The 19,640-nt window shown below is 39.7% G+C and overlaps 1 protein-coding gene across 1 annotated transcript in view; it reads right to left on the minus strand.

Annotated features, from left to right (window-relative positions):
• Positions 1-1,709: 1,709 nt before the first annotated feature.
• LOC145396824 (uncharacterized) overlaps positions 1,710-19,640 on the minus strand; it is a 143,278-nt gene continuing 125,347 nt past the window's right edge. Inside the window, exon 18 of the mRNA XM_080270109.1 lies at positions 1,710-1,957. Within this exon, the coding sequence (XP_080126235.1) occupies positions 1,778-1,957 (180 nt within the window). The 3' untranslated portion in view covers positions 1,710-1,777. The remainder of the gene's footprint in view (positions 1,958-19,640) is intronic.

Consider the following 19,640-nt stretch of genomic DNA (forward strand, 5'->3'; position numbering starts at 1 on the left):
AAAATGGCGTAAAGAGTGGCCGCCCCCATTAGGGAGACAATATGCCAGGCTGGACAAGGCTACACTTCAAAGATGCAGGGCAGGATAAGGAGGTTCTGTTCCCAGGCAGGAGGCAAATCTGCTTTTCTCAACCCAGGGAAACAGCAGCACTGCAGGAAGACTCCTCTCCACCATCTACTAGTGAAAGCGGCTAGTAAAGGCTATGTATAACCTCTCTAGTTCAAAAAGTCTCTCCCTGGCTGAATAACATTGTGAATGGTTAGAAAAACAAAAATAAAAGATGCTACTATAGTCAAGAGGTTATGTATTGCACCTAACCTGAAATATATATATCTATCTATTTAAAAAAAAAAAAAAAAAAAAAAAAAAAAAAAAGGAAGAGCTACAAACTAACACACCAAAAATATAATTCAGTAATGAGTATCTGCTTATAAATAAGTGGTATAATAATGAGTAAAAGACAGAGTATTGTGACATGCAACAGTATATGAGTTCCCTAAACTCACAACCCTAAAGAAATACTCAGTGTTCAGTAGAGTTCAGTCAAGTTAATGCCTGTAGCAATGAAGGATAATGGAAATTATTGGTAAAATGGTAACTGTGTATCAAATATTACCCCCTCTGAGGTGTAGGCACCTGAGGCTAGATTACTGTACTCCAAAACATTTAAGAGTAGATGACCAGCCTATTTTCTTTAATGGCACTGTATGATTGGTAAACCTCCAGTCAAATCTTGAGAATTGAGCTTATATGCCTAAGTCAATCACTACTCCAACTGGGGTGCTATAACCATTGTTTATCTACATGTCAGAACTCTGCAGCGGAGAAACAGAGCATGACATATAGTTTTGTCATTCCTAAGCCAAAGTTCTCCTTTAAAAACTGCATAGAGGCTGACAGACATTTCCCCATGAATTATAAAGGTAGAATTTTGAGTAATGGAGATGAGTTTTATGCATCAACATAAAAACAGGATGCTTGAGACATGGAGGCGAGTATTGTGGTGTGATAAAAACATATTACATGGTAGGAACACCTCTTAACATGGTACATCAGCCAGGGAATTGACTAATATAATATACACAAACTGCCACAGCCTTCCAGGAGAGAGATACTCTATTCGTGGTCAATGTGACTAAGATGGCAGAGACACATACTAGGTGGAGTAGGGAAGACAAAGGGGTTATTAGACTGGAAAAAAATAAAGCTTTGTGAAGTAGGAAAAACTGAGCTAGGAAGAGTATACCTAAAAGGAGAAGAGAGGAGGGATGGGTGGAGTGGAGGAAAGTAGAAATATATGTACTGGGAAGAGTATAATAAGGTGGAGAGGATGAGAATATTCCTGTGTGGAATGGAGATGAGGATACTTACATCGAGTAGTAGATAATAAGGCTCATTGGAATGTAAAATAATACAGCTGGGTGGCGTGAGGAAAATTATAGCTAAGAAGAATGAGGAAGGGGATGCCTAAGTGGAGGAGGGAGGGAGGCTAGGTGAAGGGGAGAAAAGTATAACATGGTGGAAACGAATGGAGCAGAGTATAGTCAGATGAAGTGATGAGCAGTAAGGCTAGGGTGAACAGCACTACTGTAGATGAAATGGATTTCAGTATATCTAAGTGGAGAAGTACAGATGAGGGTTGAGTGGAGTCAGAGAGAAGAGTTCCAAATGGAATGGAAAGGAGTATGCTTAGGTGGATAGGATGAGAGCATAAAGGAAGGATGGAGAAGAGGATGCCTAAGTGGAGTACAGCAGGGAGACGTTGAACTAATAAGAACTATGTTGAGTGGAGAGGGGGAGTAGATGGAGGCTCTGGGAGTGACCAGATGTGGAGGGGCTGGTGTGCGTGGATGGGCAGTGACGTGGAGGGTGGGAGGGAGTGGAAGAAGTGAAGCCCAGTCAGCAGTTCAATATCTCTCACTGTCGTTAAGTGATACTCAAGGTACTCTGCATCACTCTGCAAGGAAAGCATAGGGATTATTGTTGTTGTTGTTATTATTATCATTATTATTATTATTATTATCTATCTATCTATTGCCTGACGCCTTAATCCCGTATGGGGTGGCCACAAACAAATCACCTCCATGTCGCCCTGTCCCTCGCCATTTCACTGCCCTGCTCCCAGCTCACACACCCCTCTTTCATATACCTTTCCACTCCATCCCTCCATCTCATCCTTGGCCTCCCCCTCCCTCTCCCCCCTCCATCTCACTCACGTACACTCTCTTCGTCAGTCTTTCATCCTCCATCCTCTCAACATGGCCAAACCACCTTAGTGTATTCCTCCTAACGCTTCCTATCACATCCACATCCACCCCACAATGCTCCTTTATATCCTCATTTGTCAGCCTGTCTCTCCATGTGACTCCATAGGTTCCTCTTAAATAACTCATTTCCACTGCTCTCACTCTTGACTTGTGTCCTCCTAAAAATGTCCAAGCTTCACTTCCATATATTAAAATTGGTATCACAATACAGTCATGCAGTAACTTTTTCACTTCCATGCTCACTCCCCTGTTTCTTATCACTGCTTTCAAGGAACCAGCAACCTTTCTTCTTTGTTGTACATTTTCAAGCACTTCACCTTCCAAACTTCCATCCTTACTCATCACACTACCCAAGTACTTAAACATACTCACATTTTCCATTTCCTCACCATCCAACCTCACTGTACATTCACGGAATTCATCTCTCTCAAAGACCATCACTTTACTCTTCTCTACATTCACCTTTAGATTCCGTTTCTTACACACACTCCCAAACTCATCCACCAAGCCTCGCAGCTCCCCTTCGTCTTCACTTAACAACAGTATCATCTGCAGACAACAGTACAGGGAGTTTCCGTGGCTCAGTGGGTTAGAGCGTTTCACTCTGGCCAAAGGGTCGGAGGATCGAATCCACCCGAGGGTCATTGGTAGACATCAGGAAGGGCATCTGGTCATAAAATGCTACATGCTCCAGTCCAAAAGTCCTCTACCCAGAGGCAACGCCTTAGCCCTACGGGGATACCTGGCGTAAAACCAAATTATTATTTTTTTTATTTATACCCTTTCTCACCAGGGCCACTCCAACATTCACTACCCTACCTTGTACCTCTTTTATTACCCCATCCATGTACAGACTGAACAACCATGTAGACATGACACATCCCTTTTTCAACCCAACCTTCAAAGAGAAAAATTCACTCAGTTCACCATCCACATGCACTGCAGCCTTAGCACCATTATACATACTCTTCACAGCATTCAACAACTTCCCATCTACTCCATATATTCTTAATACTTTCCACAATCTTTGTCTATCCACCCTGTCATATGCTTTCTCCAAATCCATGAAGGTCGCATACAACTTATTTCCCTTCTCTAGAAACTTTTCCACTAAAGTTCTACACAACCTCTTCCTCTCCTAAAGCCTCCCTGTCCTTCTCCACCTAATTCCTCTGTTATCTCCTTAACTCTGTCAATAAGTATCCTACCAAATTCTTTTCCTATTACACTAAGAAGACAAATGCCCCTATGATTACCACACACTTCTTTTTCCCCTTTTCCTTTGTACAAGGGAATAATTATACCTGACTTCCAATCCTCTGGGACTCTACCTTCCTCCCAGGCCAATCTGCACATCATCCACATCCATTCTACTACTATCTCTGGGACTCGACCTTCCTCCCAGGCCAAGCTGCACATCATCCACATCCATTCTACTACTATCTCTCCCCTATGTTTCAGCATTTCACCACACACTCCATTAATTCCTGGGGATTTCCCCAATTTGACTTTCTTCATTGCTTCCACAACTTCTATCCTACTGATTCCTTCCTGTCTTCTCACCTCTCTCCTTCTCCCATCCATTCCCCAGCCACTTATACTCGCATTACTTCCATTCTCTATGTTCAACAATTCCTTAAAGTGTTCTCTCCATCTGCTCACTTTTTCTCCCTTCTCCACTATTAATCTACTATTTTATCTTTCACACCCCTACTAACTTCACTACTATTATTATTATTATCATCATCATTACTTGGTGGTGGTGAAAGTCAAGGTTGAAATGAAGTGGAGTAATAGAAGAAAGGAAGGACAAGAGGAAGCAGTTCTTACAGGAAGGGTGGAAGGATCGAAGAAAGACAGAACATAAGAAAGAAGTGGATGAGTGGTTAGGTAAATATGATTTGAAGCAGGAGGATGTGGAAGGTGTGCAAGATATTCACAGAAGAAATTTGTGCAGCATGTGAGGTGGTGTGTGGGGTGAAGAGAAGATGAAAGGGGGTGCATGAAACAGCATAATGGAATGAAGAGGTGAGACAGGCTGTGACACAAAAGAAGAAAGCATATAGTGAGTGGATGAAAAACAGGGGTGTGAAGGAAGGTCAGGGACAGAAGACAGAGTCATATGCACTGAGGAAGAGAAAGGTGAAAAGATTAGTCAGAGTAAGAGTGTGAATGAGGAATTTGGAAGGAATTTGAATGTAAAGGGGAGGGAATATAAGAAAATGTTCTGGAAAGAGGTAAAGAGAGGTAGACAGGGTGCCAAAGAAGTTAGCTGGGGAGTGAAAGATAAAAATGGTAGATTATTGGCGGAGAAGGGAGAAAAAGTGAGCAGATGGAGAGAACACTTTATGGAATTACTGTTTATGCAGAATGAAAGTAATGCGAGTATAAGTGGTTGGGGAACGGCTGTGAGAGGGAAGGATGTGAGAAGAGAGGAGGAAATCAGTAGGATGGAAGTAGTGGAGTGCACTGAAGAAACTCAACATGGGGAAAGCCCCAGGAATTGATGGCGTGTGTGGTGAAATGCCGAAGCATGAGGAAGAGATAGTAGTAGAATGGATGTGGAAGATGTACAGATTGGCCTGGGAGGAAGGTAAAGTCCATGAGGATTGGAATTCAGGTATAAATTATTCCCCTGTACAAAGGAAAGGGGGAAAAAGAAGTGTGTGATAATCACTGGAGTATCTGTCTTCTCAGTGTAACTGGAAAAGTGTATGGTAGGATACTTATTGACAGAGTTAGGGAAATAACAGAGAGTTAGTTGGAGAAGAACAGGGAGGTTTTAGGAAGGGAAGAGGTTGTGTAGATCAGATATTCATTCTTAGATATTTAGTGGAAAAGTGTCTAGAGTAGGGAAAGACGTATGCGGCCTTCATGGATTTGGAGAAAACACATAACAGAGAGGATAGGCGAGGATTGAGGAAAGTATTAAGAATAGCAAATGGGATGTTGTTGAAGGCCGCAAAGAGTATGTATGAGGGTGTTAAGGCTGCAGTGCATGTCGATAGTGAACTGAGTGAATTTTTCTGTTTGAAGGTTGGATTGAAACAGAGATGTGTTAAGTCTCCATGGTTGTTCAATCTGTATACGGATATGGTTATAAATGAGATACAAGGTAGGGCAGTGGATGTTGGAGTCCTAATGAAAGAGGGCAGTGTGTGGAAACTCCCTGTACAGTTGTTTGCAGATGATACTTTGTTGTTAAGTGAAGATGAAGGGGAGCTGCAAGGCTTGGTGAATGAGTCTGAGAGAGTGTGTGAGAAAAGGAAGAGTAAAGTTATGGTTTTTGAGATAAATGAAGTCACTAAATGTACAGTGAGGCTCGATAAGGAGGAAATGGAAAATGTGAATGTGTTTATGTACTTGGGAAGTGTGATGGGTAAGGATGGAAGTTTAGAGGGTGAACTACTTGAAAGGGTATAACAAGGAAGAAAGGTTGCTGGCTCTTTAAAAGCAGTGATAAGAAACAGGGAAGTGAGCATGAAAGTGAAGTTACTGCATGACAGTACTGTGATACCAGGTCTAGCATAAGGAAGTGACGCTTGGACCTTGATGGAGGGACACAAGTCAAGAATGAGGGCAGTGGAAATGAGTTATTTGAGAAGTGCATGTGGCGTCACATAGAGAGACAGATTGACAAATGAGAAAGTGAAGGAGCATTGTGGTGTGGATGTGATAGGAAGCGTTAAGAGAAACACACTGAGGTAGTTTGACCATATGGAAAGGATGGAGAGCGAGAAACTGATGAGGAGAATGTATGTGAGTGAGGTGGAGGGGGGGAGAGGGAGGGGGAGGCCAAGGATGAGATGAAGGGAAGGAGTGGAGACGTATATGAGATATGAGGGTGTGAGCTGGGAGCAGGCAGTGAAATAGCAGGAGACAGGGTGACATGGAGGCGATTTGTTTGTGGCCACCCCTTACGGGATTAAGGTGTCTAGCAATAGATAGATATACAGTAAAAGTCCTGTACTCCGAATTGCTGGGACTGAAGGCCTTTTGGACTAGTGTTTTTTTCAGACTATTGGGAGGGACCTTTGAAACTATTAGAAATATGTACACCCTCCCAAAAAAGTATCGGCACTCTTACAGCATGTATCATTCTGAAACATGGATGAAGAATTGTGATAAATTGGGCATCCTGTAATTATACGTGCAAATATTATCTTTGGTAATTATTTGAACTCAAAACTGCAAAAAGATTCACTTACTGGGTGGTATATGTTTTAAGGCACCACATTTATAGACTCATGTGTGTCTGCGGAGGTTGCTCATTTTCACAACCATCGTAACCAATGGTGCCAATACTTTTTAGAGAGAGTGTACATGATCATTAAATAAAAACTTAAAATGACATGGGTAATTGTTTTATTCACTGGAAATGTATAGAAGTGTAGATGAATAGTTGCAGGCAGGTACATCCAAGCCCAAGGGCAAGCCCAAGCCAGATAAATCCTTAGATAAAGCCCAGAAAAATTCAAAAGATTTCACCGTGAAAAATTAGGAGTATTGGGATATTTGGACTATTGGTGGTTGGATTGGAAGACTTACTGTATACAGATATGGTGTATACACACTATACATACTGTATGTATATATATATATTTATACAGTACATCCCCCTAGTACGTGCCTATATGGGCGGCAGAGGACGTCGCATACTAGGAATTCACGTACTGTGAATACATAAACTCATGGGAAAAATTACATATGGGAGGCACCCCCCTTCATGGGCAACTCTTGAGATGCCTTTCAGACCTAAGTATTGTACAATACAGGGAAACCATCTAAGACATATTACCTAAGATAAAGTAAACCAACAAGATTATGGCTTTACTAGGTAAATCAACAAGGATATGGCTTAACTAAACCAACAAGAATATGGCTGCTCACCCTTACCCGTTATCGCTTCTTGAGGGGACAATGTCGCGTACTCGGGGTAACCCCGGATTTGGTCCATTCTTCTCTGCCTGTCTCGCTTATAAGGAGTTCAATTCGCGTACTAATAAAAAATACACTAAAATAAAAATAAAAAATAGGTCCTCGCGTACAAGGGGGATCGCGTACTCGGAACTCACATACTGTGGGGATGTACTGTATGTGTGTGTGTGTGTGTGTGTGTGTGTGTGTGTGTGTGTGTGTGTGTGTGTGTGTGTTCTTACCTAATTGCATCTTTACAGGAATGAGTCAAGCTCGTACTGTCCTGTGTCTTAAACCATATTTATCGTACATATCCTTAAATTTGTGAATTGTTTTGGCACACACTATTTCATTCGGTAGTGCATTCCATTGATCAATTGCTCTGTTTGGGAAACTGAATTTCCTTACGTCTTTATCACCTCTCTTCTTATGCAATTTTTTGCAGTGTCCTCTTGCTGATGCTTCTCCATATGTTAAGTAATCATTTATGTCTATTTTCTCCTTTCCTGATATGCATTTATTTAGCACTATCATGTCACCTCTTTTCCTTCTCTCCTGTAGTGTTGGTAGATTCAGTTTATTTAGTCTTTCTTCGTAGCTTAGGTCCCTTAAGCTTGGTATCCATCTTGTAGCGGCCCTTTGAACTTTTTCAATCTTGTCTATGTGCTTTTTGAGATGAGGACTCCAGACTACTGCTGCATATTCCAGGGTTGGTCTAATGAATGATGTTATTATCCTTCTTAGCATGTCTTCATTTATGTATGTGAATGCTATTCTCATATTTGCAAGCAGTGTATACATGTTCCGTACCTTCTCGCTGATGTGGTCAGCCGGAGATAGTCTGTTATTGATAATCACACCTAGGTCTTTCTCTCTTTCTGATGTATATAGGGTTTTATTTCCTAACTTATAATCCCAATCAGGTCTTTTTCCACTTTTACCAAACTTGATTACATGACACTTGTCCACATTGAATTCCATTTGCCGTGTACTACTCCATTCATGAAGTTTATTTAATTCTTCTTGTAGCTCTTTACAAGAGTCTGTGTTAGTAATTCTCCTTTGTATTTTTGCATCAACTGCAAATATATTCAGATAGCTCTCATTTCCAGTGTTACTGTTATATCATTTTTATACACTAAAAACATGATTGGTGCCTGCACTGAACCCTGTGGTACTCCACTAGTCACTTCTTTCCATGATAAGTAGTTTCCTCTTTTTAGTACTGTCCTCATTTCTCTTTTTATGAGAAAGTCTTGCATCCAACAAAACAGTTTGCCTCGAATTCCTCCTTGATGGTACAGTTTCCATAAAAGTCTTTGGTGTGGTACTGTGTCAAAAGCTTTCTTGAAATCTAAATAGATACTGTCCACCCATCCTTCCCTTTCCTGTATTGTGTTTGTTACTCTGTCATAGTAGCTCAACAGATTAGTAACACATGATTTTCCTTTTCTGAAACCAAACTGTCTTTCTGTTATCATACTGTGTTCTTCTAGATGATTTACCCAAGCTTTTCTTATAAGTTTTTCTAATACCTTGCTTACAACACTGGTCAGTGATACTGGTCGGTAGTTGAGTGGATTTTGTCTATTTCCTTTTTTGAATAAGGGGACAATATTTGCTTTTTTCCAAATATCAGGTAGTTTACCTTGACTCAAGGATTTCTTGAAAATTAAAAATAATGGTTTACATAACTCCTTTGCACATTCTCGTAATACCCAACATGAAATTTCATCAGGACCACTTGCTTTTCCTCTGTCTAATCTACTCAACTCCTCCTGTATTACTTTTTCTGCTATTTGTATATCTGGTAGTATGTGTGGACATGCGTGTTCCACATAGTCCCTCTCAAAATTTTTTTCTTCTGTAAAAGCTAATTGGAAATTCTTATTTAGTGCTTCACAAATATCTTTCTCTTGTGTATAAGTGATTCCCTCATCCGTAATGGATTGTATTATATCATTTACTTTAGTTTTGCTTCTGATATAGCTGTAAAACAGCTTTGGTTGATCACTACTTTTATTTATTATATCCTCCTCAAACTGTTTTTGGGCTTCCCTCCTTATTCTTGTATAGTCGTTTCTTGCCTGTTTGTAATTATTATACGCCCTTTCACTATTGTGTCTTCTGTATCTATTCCACAACAAATCTCTTCTTTCTTTTGATTTTTTACATTCTGTATTGAACCATTTCTGTATTTTCTTATCTGCTTCTTTGTGCTGTGGGATGTACTTCTGGACTCCTATTTCATAAAATTCACAAAATTTTTTATACACAGCATTTAAATCTTGTCCTCTAAGCTCATTTTCCCAATCAACTTCTAAGAAATACTTCTTTAGGTCTTGATAATTTCCCTTTTTATAGTTTAGGCTCTTTTTGTAACTATCATTGCTGTTTACTATGTCATATGCTATCCTGAAGTTATAATTTAGTACTGCATGATCGCTTTTGCCGAGTGGAGGGTGATATATTAAACTGTCAGTATCATTTTCTTGCTTTGTAAATATTAGATCTAGCACTGAAGGTACATCGTCCTCTTTTTCTGGTGGTTTCCCACACATGTTGCGTTAAGAAAAACTCTTGTACGAGATCCAGGAGCTTTTGGTCCCAACAGCTTTCTTGGCTATTTATATCTAGAGTATTCCAATTTATATTTGTATTGAAGTCCCCAGTTAGTATAATTCTTTCCGATTTCTCTTCCATTTTATCTAGCAATGATCTTACACTCTGAATTGTACTCTCTGCCAGGTCCTCATATTCGTCTCTTTCCCATGTGTTTGATCTGGGTGGCATGTACAAATTGGCTACAATTACTTTACTTTAAGATGTGTCGATCTCTACTGCAATCAGTTCTACTTGTGATGGTATATCTAGTTTTATTTCCTTGACTTTTAGATTTCTCTTAGTTAATATTATAATTCCTCCTCCTTTTTTTAAATATCTGTCTCTTCTCCATATATTGTATTCCTCTAAGTTTAGTATGTCATTTGATATCCTTGGTATTAATTTTGTTTCAGTTAGGCATATTATTTGTGGTTCATTTTCTCTGACATAATCATTCATCTCTAGTAATTTAGATACCATTCCATCCACATTTGAGTACATCAACTTTATCATCTTGTTTATATACTTGTCATGACATGGTTCTACTACCTTCCTCCTTTTTCTTCCATCCTGTTTGTGTACCACTTTCGCACCTGCAATCCTATTACTGTACTTTGTAAAAAAATTTCTTCTTCTCCTCTTCTGATCTTCCCTCATTTTTTGTTTTTGCTTCCTCCCTTTTCTCTTTCAGTAATTCCAGTTCCTCTTGTGTTAGGCATCTTTTTATCCATACATTTTTGAACTCCTCTTTTTCCTTAAGATTCTTTGCATTTTTTAGTATCTCTTCCACAGTGTTTACACTCTGGAAAGTCACCTTTAGAGGTCTTGTCTTGCTTTTCTTGTATTTCCCTAACCTTTTGTGTTCCTCTATGTCTTTACTACAGATTTCCTCTGATACTTCTTTCAGTAAGCTCATTACATTTGCCATCTCCTTTTTGTCTCTTGTGATCTTGTTTTTAACTTCTTCCTCTTTTATACCAGTGATTACTATTGATTTGTTTATCTCTACTGAATCTCTGACTAACTTTGGATTGTTTTGGATTATTCTTTTCACCTCCTTTTTAATGCTTTTTTCCTCCACCCTTGTTTCTAAGTCTTTCTTTACTTTCACCATTTCAGCATACGTGGTTTCTACATCATTTTTGTAGCTTTGCACAGCTTCATTCACTTGTGTTATCTTCTCCTCAATATCACTGCTCTGGTCAATAAGACTGCTAACTTGCCTAATTGTCTCTGTGTCATTTTTGAACTCTTCCATAACACTCTCGTGACTGACTACTGTACTTGCCATTTCACTCATGTTCTTCCTAAGTGTACTCAATTCCACTGTTAGTTCACTGATGGTTGTGTCTTTCATATTGGCCTCCCTTCCTAGTTTTTCTATTTCTTCCTTTTGCAAGTGCATCTGCTTCTTTATTTCATCAATTTCATTTTTGAAAGCCATTTCTAGTTTGTTTACACGTTCAACCAGTCTATTGTGGGTCTCTACTTCAACCAATTCTTGGTAGAAATCATCATTTTGCTTTTTACCTTTATCCCTTTTCTTTTCCAAATTTGTTTTACTGAAGTATGTATCCATTTTGCAATACTTAAAGTGCAAAGCATGTACTTACAATCTCCGTGTTGTTGTAGTCTAAACAAACCTCAGAGATGACTCAGCGTATTCTTTCGTCTTGGTTCTATTTCCTGTTTTTACAAGTCTTGTTTAAACTTATTATTTTTTTCCTTTTAATAATGAACAATCATTTAGTCTAACCTGGTACTGAGACTGACTCATACAAAGATACTATTTAGGTAATGCCACTGGCCGTGATGATTTGGTACGGAGCGCTGGTGTCACACGTCCGCCTAGATTGAATCCCTCTGTGTGTGTGTGTGTATATACTGTGTATATATATATATATATATATATATATATATATATATATATATATATACAGTAATCCCTCCAATATCCGACGTAATAGAGCCAAAGGCATGTCCGGATAGTGATCCTGTCCGGATATTGAGCCCCAGCCTCCTGGACTTGTACTTATGGACCCTAACTTAGAAAAACACCTATACAACTCCCTCTGGACATGCATTGCACCTATTTAAGACCCAAATCACACCAATAAGGGACATAAAAGACTGAAATAAATGGAAAAGAACCATAAAATGAGGTTTTAGAGGTGAGTTTATACAATATTAAACATTCTGGGTACTTACAAGTCCCTGGCTCCTGGACTGGTTTGAACCGCCAGTTTGCAGTCCACAGTTAATCCTCTGGACTCTAAATTCTAATTTCTTAACACTGCACAACACTGTAAATTCCCGTGTGTTCTAGTGGCAAGGTATTGCAGTTTATTCACTGTTTATTCACAAAAAACAAGCACTTGTGGCTTGCACTGCTATAAGCATCTGCTCTCGATCGGAGTTTGGCTGTGACTGTTGATGATGGCGGGGTAACAGAGTTGCCAGATCGCAACAGCCACATTACCAATCTCCTCAACTTTCATTACCAAATTTAAGTTTTCATTACCAAATTCGTAAAGCTAGCATTTATTCTTCACTAATTATATATACAAGTGGAAATACATGTAATCACTCTCCTTATAATTAACACCATGTTGATTATTTTCACACCATGTAGGGTAGCAGATTAATCAGAGAGAACAAACAATCCACCATCTCCATCCTGTGTATCCTCATACATGTGAAAAATCCATTTGGTAATGCATTATTCTGATTCATTACCAAATTGGCCCACACTTGGTAATGAAAAATACCAAATGGCAACCCTGACAGGGGAGGGGGAGGAAGGAAGGGGTGAAGGGACCATGGTGTAACAGCTGTTCGGCGCCAGGTGGCAATTTAAAATTACTTGAGGGAAAAAAGTCAGATTTTTTTCTAATTTTTTGCGGTTTTTGGCCCATTTTGGGAATATTGGATCCCGGGACGATTATGTCCAGTTAGTGGGGATGTTTGGATATTGGGCATTTGGATATTAGAGGAATTACTGTATATATCATCATCATTGCCAGACGCCATGTATCCCAAACGGGGTGGCCAAAGGCTTAGAGTTAATTGTTTTACAGGGAGGGGCACTAATCCTCCACCAACCCCACTTGACACGTAGGGATATATATATATATATATATTTGTGGTAGGTGGGGGCGCTTACCATCCACTCACTCAATGTAGTGCTGTTGTTGGGTGTCTGCCCTTTCCTCTCCTCCATCCTTCTTTCCTTCCATCCTCTTCTGTCTTCCTTTCCTTCATTCTTTCCTTGTCCTTCTGCCTACGGATAACTTAACACTCCCTCTTCTGTCTTTCTTTCCTTCATTCTTTAACCCCTAAAACGCGGGGCGTCACTTGCCGAAAAGGACATAACGGCGGAGCGTCGCGTTTGCGATTCGAGTTAATTTTGAATAAACGCAGGCAAGGATGTTCCAGCTGGTATTGTCTATCAGTACCACCACCCTTTAGCTACAATTAGCATACTTTACCTTTGTACTACTGACCTCCGTTGTTGCCAAGTATCGCGTTTTTCCCCCCTCCCCCCACCACCACAGCCCGGCCAGCCTGGCTGTGATACATGGCAGCGCTCTGACTGCTCAGAACTGTAAATCTGCACTCTCCTCTCACAAGCAGTTTACGCTAATAGGAAACGCTTGTTTCCCCAGTTGTAACACTAGTTTTTTTTCGCACGGATTGTCCCTGTTTAGCGTCAGTTTATCGCAGGCTTTCAAAATGACATTATGGCGAGTTCTAGCTCTTCCGAGTCAGTGCGAGCGGCCGACGGGAACGAGAATAAAGTGACGGGCGTAAGGCAGAATAAAAAGCGTGCTGCGGTGAACTTCTGGGAAGTAATATGATTGAAAATAATGTAGTATACGTGTTTTTAGCTGTGAAAATGGAAATGTTTGTTGAGTGACGGGAAGACCGCCGCCGCGCTGCATGTCGGCCGTATGCTTCGTTGATTTTAGCCTTATTTTCAGTGCTTATTGTACAAATACAGATTCCAAACTACCTGTACGTTGTAGTATAAAGTTTACTGTGACAGAATGAGGCTGTGGTAGATGAGAAACCGGGTTGCTGGAGGTGTGAAAGTGAAGATTTTGTTACCCAACTTTGCAAGTCTCCACAAGCCCATGGGTAGTCCACGAAGGCTCAACACCTGTCTCTGGAGAAAGCTGAATGTACTATCTGCCATACCAAGTATAATGTTCTAGGGTTAATCTCTGATTTTTGGCTAATATTTTCCTACAGGTACTCAGACCGCGATCGAACGCCGCCACCCGGGGGGGTCAGCTGTCGATGGCCGCGCATTAGGGGTTAATCTTCCTTCTGTCTGTGGGTGACTCTACACTGAGTGACAAGCCAAATGGTTTCCTGTACACCAGGAAGCCATTTACTATGCTGGGTGGTAACCATATAACCAAATTGTGGCACCTGGTGGTTTAGTGGGTAATTATTGTATTCCAATCGGATTGAGCTGGTGAAGGTTTATATCCAAGGGATGGTTGGGGTTGATTGCTCATGTAATGCCACTCAGCGATGAGTGAGGCTGGTCGCTCTCATCTTAAATGTCAGGACCAAGTGCCTAGCCCCTGGCTCCTACGCTTCTCATGGGGCAATGTAGGATTGGATGATGGAGATATATACAGGTAACTCGCACGGAACACAAGGGTTTCGTTCCTACCGTGCCGTGTTAGGTGCGAAATCGCGTATATTTAAACTACTCCGTATTTTGCTCCCTAGACCCCCCAAATGTGTTGTTTTGCTGTTATCTGTCACTAGAAAGCACTTTAAGTGGTTAGAAGGTTTATTTAATGTTATAACTCACAAATACAGTACTCCTGAGCAAAACTTCAACACACAAATACTGTACGTAAACACAAGGAAACATTCCGACGCCGATCATAGGTAATAAATTAGGTTAACTGGTACCAGTGCTTTAACTTACAAGTACATACCAGAACAGTACATATTTAACTTAGAAATGCAGTACTGTGATATCGAATGATTTCAGTACATAATCTGTTAGGAATGGCTGGAAAAAAAAAAATGTTATGAATACATTTTCACCTTTTTGATATATCTTTATGGTAGTTTCGAGTTATTTTTTTACGTTATCGTTATGCCCATGCTTGGAAAAGGGAGCGAAAGAGTTGAATTTTCAGTCCTAAATGAGAAAACTGCACGTCCTCCAAGGTTAGACTCTGCCACGGGAGAATAAAGTGGAAGGTCAGTCCGATTAGCAATAAGGAAGTTGTGTCACAACTTCCAGCTCCCACACCACGAGAATGGCTAAAAATAGAATCGTAATGCAGTTTCAGAACTAACAATAAGTCTAATTATTACGAATACAGATACAAAGCAGAAATAAATACGTTTACAGACAGGGAAAACGTATTTCTTCCGTCATAACATGTTCATCTTTCTCAATCATTTTACGTTCATCTTTATCATTTTACCTTGTTATTTTCGCAATATATATTGCTGTCTCGTAAACAGGGTGGTTGTTTGTATTTTGCAAGGGAGGAAAAAGGTTGTATTTTCTGTCTGGGTCGAGATAATGGGTGTAACTATGTGTGGTTAGGCATGGCCACGAGCGAAAAAATCATACAACCACTCATCACGATAGCCGGTGGTGAACTGACAGATGATACTGTACATGAGACGGTGAAGTCAAGGTCATGTCCCAGATTTTCGTTCACTTCCCGAAAGTTTTCACAGTTTTCTACAAGTTGCAAACCATTACAGCAAACCTGAGCAAATAGGTAATGATACCAAGACAAAAATGTATTTTTCTCTTATTATAAGTCTTTAACGAACAAAAAAAAAAAAAAGGCAATATTCCGACGCCGATCATGGGTAATCATATATATCAGGTTAACTGGTTACAAGGCTTTATTTAATGCTTTAATTGCTTACAAGTACATACCAGAACAGTAAATATTTAACTTATAAATACAGTACTGTAGAAAAGCAGTACAGTAAGAGTTTAACGAACAAACAAAAAAGGCAATATTCCGACGCCGATCATGGGTAATCATATAATTCGGGTTATCTGGTTACAAGGTTTTATTTAATGATTTAACTTTATTTAAGTGCTTACAAGTACAGTACATACGAGAACAGTAAATATTTAACTTACAAATACTGAACAGCACTGTGGAAAAAACGAACAAATAAAAAAGGTAATATTCTGACGCCTATCAGGTAAACTGGTTATAAGACTTTATTTCTTGCTTTAACGTTATTTAATAGTACTTTAAGTTGCACATAAACTTACCAGAACAGTACAGTACTGTAAATATTTAACTTACAAATACTGTGCTACTGTACTCGGGAATGTCTCACTCACTGAATAATTTCCAGCCTAGATCGTCACGTAATCAAAACAAACCGCGCACTGCGGTGACGTTCGAGAATTTGATCTTTCAAAGGCCTCTCCTGCGTTAATTTGTAGTTTTCATAATGGTTTTTTAATCTTACGTTGTCTTATATGTATCCCAGCCCGCGTTCCGTGAGATCGTGTTCCGTGCGAGTTACCTGTATATATATATATATATATATATATATATATATATATATATATATATATATATATATATATATATATATATATATATATATATATATATACAGTAAGGTCCATTAATTCGAATGGCAGTGGACCGAGAATCATTCGGATTATCAGATTTTTCGGATTTTTGGGTGGGACCCCTAAGACACTTAATTTCATGTTTAAACTGAAATTTTACCGAATGGATCACTTTTCATTCATTCATAATACAGTATGGCACATATTAACATTACATATTACACAAATTTTTTATTTAATAATGTATTATTGAAGACACAAACTGTAATTGATAAATTAAGAGATGTTATGGGTTGTTTAACTCACCAGTAACGCGCAGTGTTGAAAACAGCAGTTGTAGGCACGTAAATCCAATTTGGAAAGTAAGTCCAGGGTTAATAATAATATGCACGTATTGCAAAGGCACAATTTGCTATCAGACAATTCGCCGTCAAAATATGGATGATTCCCCGCTATGACGAGTCCCGTCGTTTATTTACATATCAGTACACTAGTTTCTGAACACTTGTACCTCTTTAAAGTCGTTTTAAAATATACACTCAGGTCGTTGTAGTACCAATGTAAATTAATGAAGACAGCTATGGGTGATGCTAGAATATAATTCAAAGTCAACTACAGCGAGGTAGAAACAAGTTAATTATTGTCTAAAACTGCAACTTATAAATGATATCCAAAGCCTACGCTATTGAATGAACATAGAATTTGATAGATCCCTCTGAAAATTAGTTATTAAAATATCAATTAATCAACAATAAGTATATTTATAGAATGACGGGGAATTGTCCAGGGTGTGAATTGTTCTGACGGCGAACTGTCTTGTTATTGTTGTGACGGCGAATTGACTTGACGGCGAACTGTCCGGACAGCATCTGTGGATTTACCTGCCTGGTTGCTCATGCACTTCAGCCAGTCATGGATATCAGCCTGCCTGACAGCCTGCATATGTTTCTTGTAGAACTCGTTTTGCAAGATATGGAAATTGATCACCTAACCCCCATTGTAATGATTATTTTATTAAAAGAAATGCACCAGTTATATATATATATATATATATATATATATATATATATATATATATATATATATATATATATATACAGTAAACCCTTCACCAGTCAAATTATATGGGGCTCTACCCTGGTTTGAACTACCAAATTTTCCTCTTACCGAATTTTAACCCCCGAAAATTGCAAAGACAATACCTATTACTTGTCCTTTCAACACTAAATTAAAGGAGCATATATAAAAAAAATAAGTTATGACAAAAAAACAATTCAGTGCATTTAATACACCTTTAATTGGAAAAAAATCATGAATAGAGGCAGTACAGACCTGTTGGGAGTTTGTGTTGGAGATGGATTTTCACCTCCCAAATTGCAAAGACAATACTTATTACTTGTCATTTCAATGCTAAAGTAAAGGAGGATATCTATCTATCTATTGCCAGACGCCTCAATCCCGATTGGGGTGGCCACAAACAAATCGCCTCCAAGTCGCCCTGTCCCCTGCCATTTCACTGCCCTGCTCCCAACTCACACCCCCCTCTCTCATATACCTCTCCACCCCATCCCTCAATCTCATCCTCGGCCTCCCCCTCCCTCTTCCCCCCTCCACCTCACTCACATACACTCTCTTCATCAGTCTTTCACCCTCCATCCTCTCCACATGGCCAAACCACCTCAGTGTGTTCCTCATAACGCTTCCTATCACATCTACATCCACACCACAATGCTCCTTTGTATCCTCATTCGTCAGCCTGTCTCTCCATGTGACTCCACAGGCTCCTCTTAAATAACTCATTTCCACGCTCTCTCTTGACTTATGTCCTTCCAACAACGTCCAAGCTTCACTTCCGTCCGTTAGAGTTGGTATCACAATACTGTCATGTAGTAACTTTTTCACTTCCATGCTCACTTCCCTGATTCTTATCACTGCTTTCAAAGAACCAGCAACCTTTCTTCCCTGCTGTACCCTTTCAAGCACTTCACCCTCCAAACCTCCATCCTTACTCATCACACTACCCAAGTACTTAAACGTACTCACATTTTCCAATTCCTCATCATCCAACCTCGCTGTACATTCACTGACTTCACCTCTCTCAAAGACCATCACTTTACTCTTCCCTACATTCACCTTTAGATTCCGTTTCTTACACACTCTCCCAAACTCATCCACCAAACCTTGCAGCTCCCCTTCGTCTTCACTCAACAACACAGTATCATCTGCAAACAACAGTACAGGGAGTTTCCAAACACTACCCTCTCTCACCAGGGCCACTCCAACATCCACTACCCTACCTTGTACCTCTTTTATTACCCCATCCATGTACAGATTGAACAACCATGGAGACATGACACATCCCTGTTTCAACCCAACTTTCAAGGAGAAAAATTCACTTAGTTCACCATCCACACGCACTGCAGCCTTCGCACCATCGTACATACTCTTCACAGCATTCAACAACTTCCCATCTACTCCATATATTCTTAACACTTTCCACAGTCCTTGTCTATCCACCCTGTCATATGCTTTTTCCAAACCCATGAAAGCCGCATACAACTTCTTTCCCTTCTCTAGAAACTTTTCCACAAAAGATCTAAGAATGAATATCTGATCTACACAACCTCTTCCCTTCCTAAAGCCTCCCTGTTCTCACCACTAAATTTCTCTGTTCTTTCTCTAACTCTGTCAATACGTATCCTACCATACACTTTTCCTATTATACTAAGAAGACAAATGCCCCTATGATTACCACACACTTCTTTTTCCCCTTTTCCTTTGTACAAGGGAATAATTATACCTGACTTCCAATCCTCCGGGACTCTACCTTCCTCCTAGGCCAATCTGCACATCGTCCACATCCATTCTACTACTATCTCTCCCCCATGCTTCAGCATTTCACCACACACTCCATCAATTCCTGGGGCTTTCCCCGATTTAACTTTCTCCATTGCTTCCACAACTTCTATCCTACTGATTTCTTCCTGTCTTCTCACCTCCCTCCTTCTCCCAGCCATTCCCCAACCACTTATACTAGCATTACTTCCATCCTCTATGTTCAACAATTCCTTAAAGTGTTCTCTCCATCTGCTCACTTTTTCTCCCTTCTCCACTAGTAATCTACCATTTTTATCTTTCACTCCCCTGCTAACTTCACTTCCAACCTGTCTTACTCTTTTCACCTCTTTCCAGAACATTTTCTTACAGTCCCTCCACTTTACACTCAAATTCCTTCCAAATTCCTCATCCACTCTCTTCTT

This window comes from Coenobita brevimanus, chromosome 39, assembly GCF_032717465.1.
Source record: "Coenobita brevimanus isolate Jiangsu-jjx chromosome 39, ASM3271746v2, whole genome shotgun sequence".
Taxonomy (NCBI): Eukaryota; Metazoa; Arthropoda; class Malacostraca; order Decapoda; family Coenobitidae; genus Coenobita; species Coenobita brevimanus.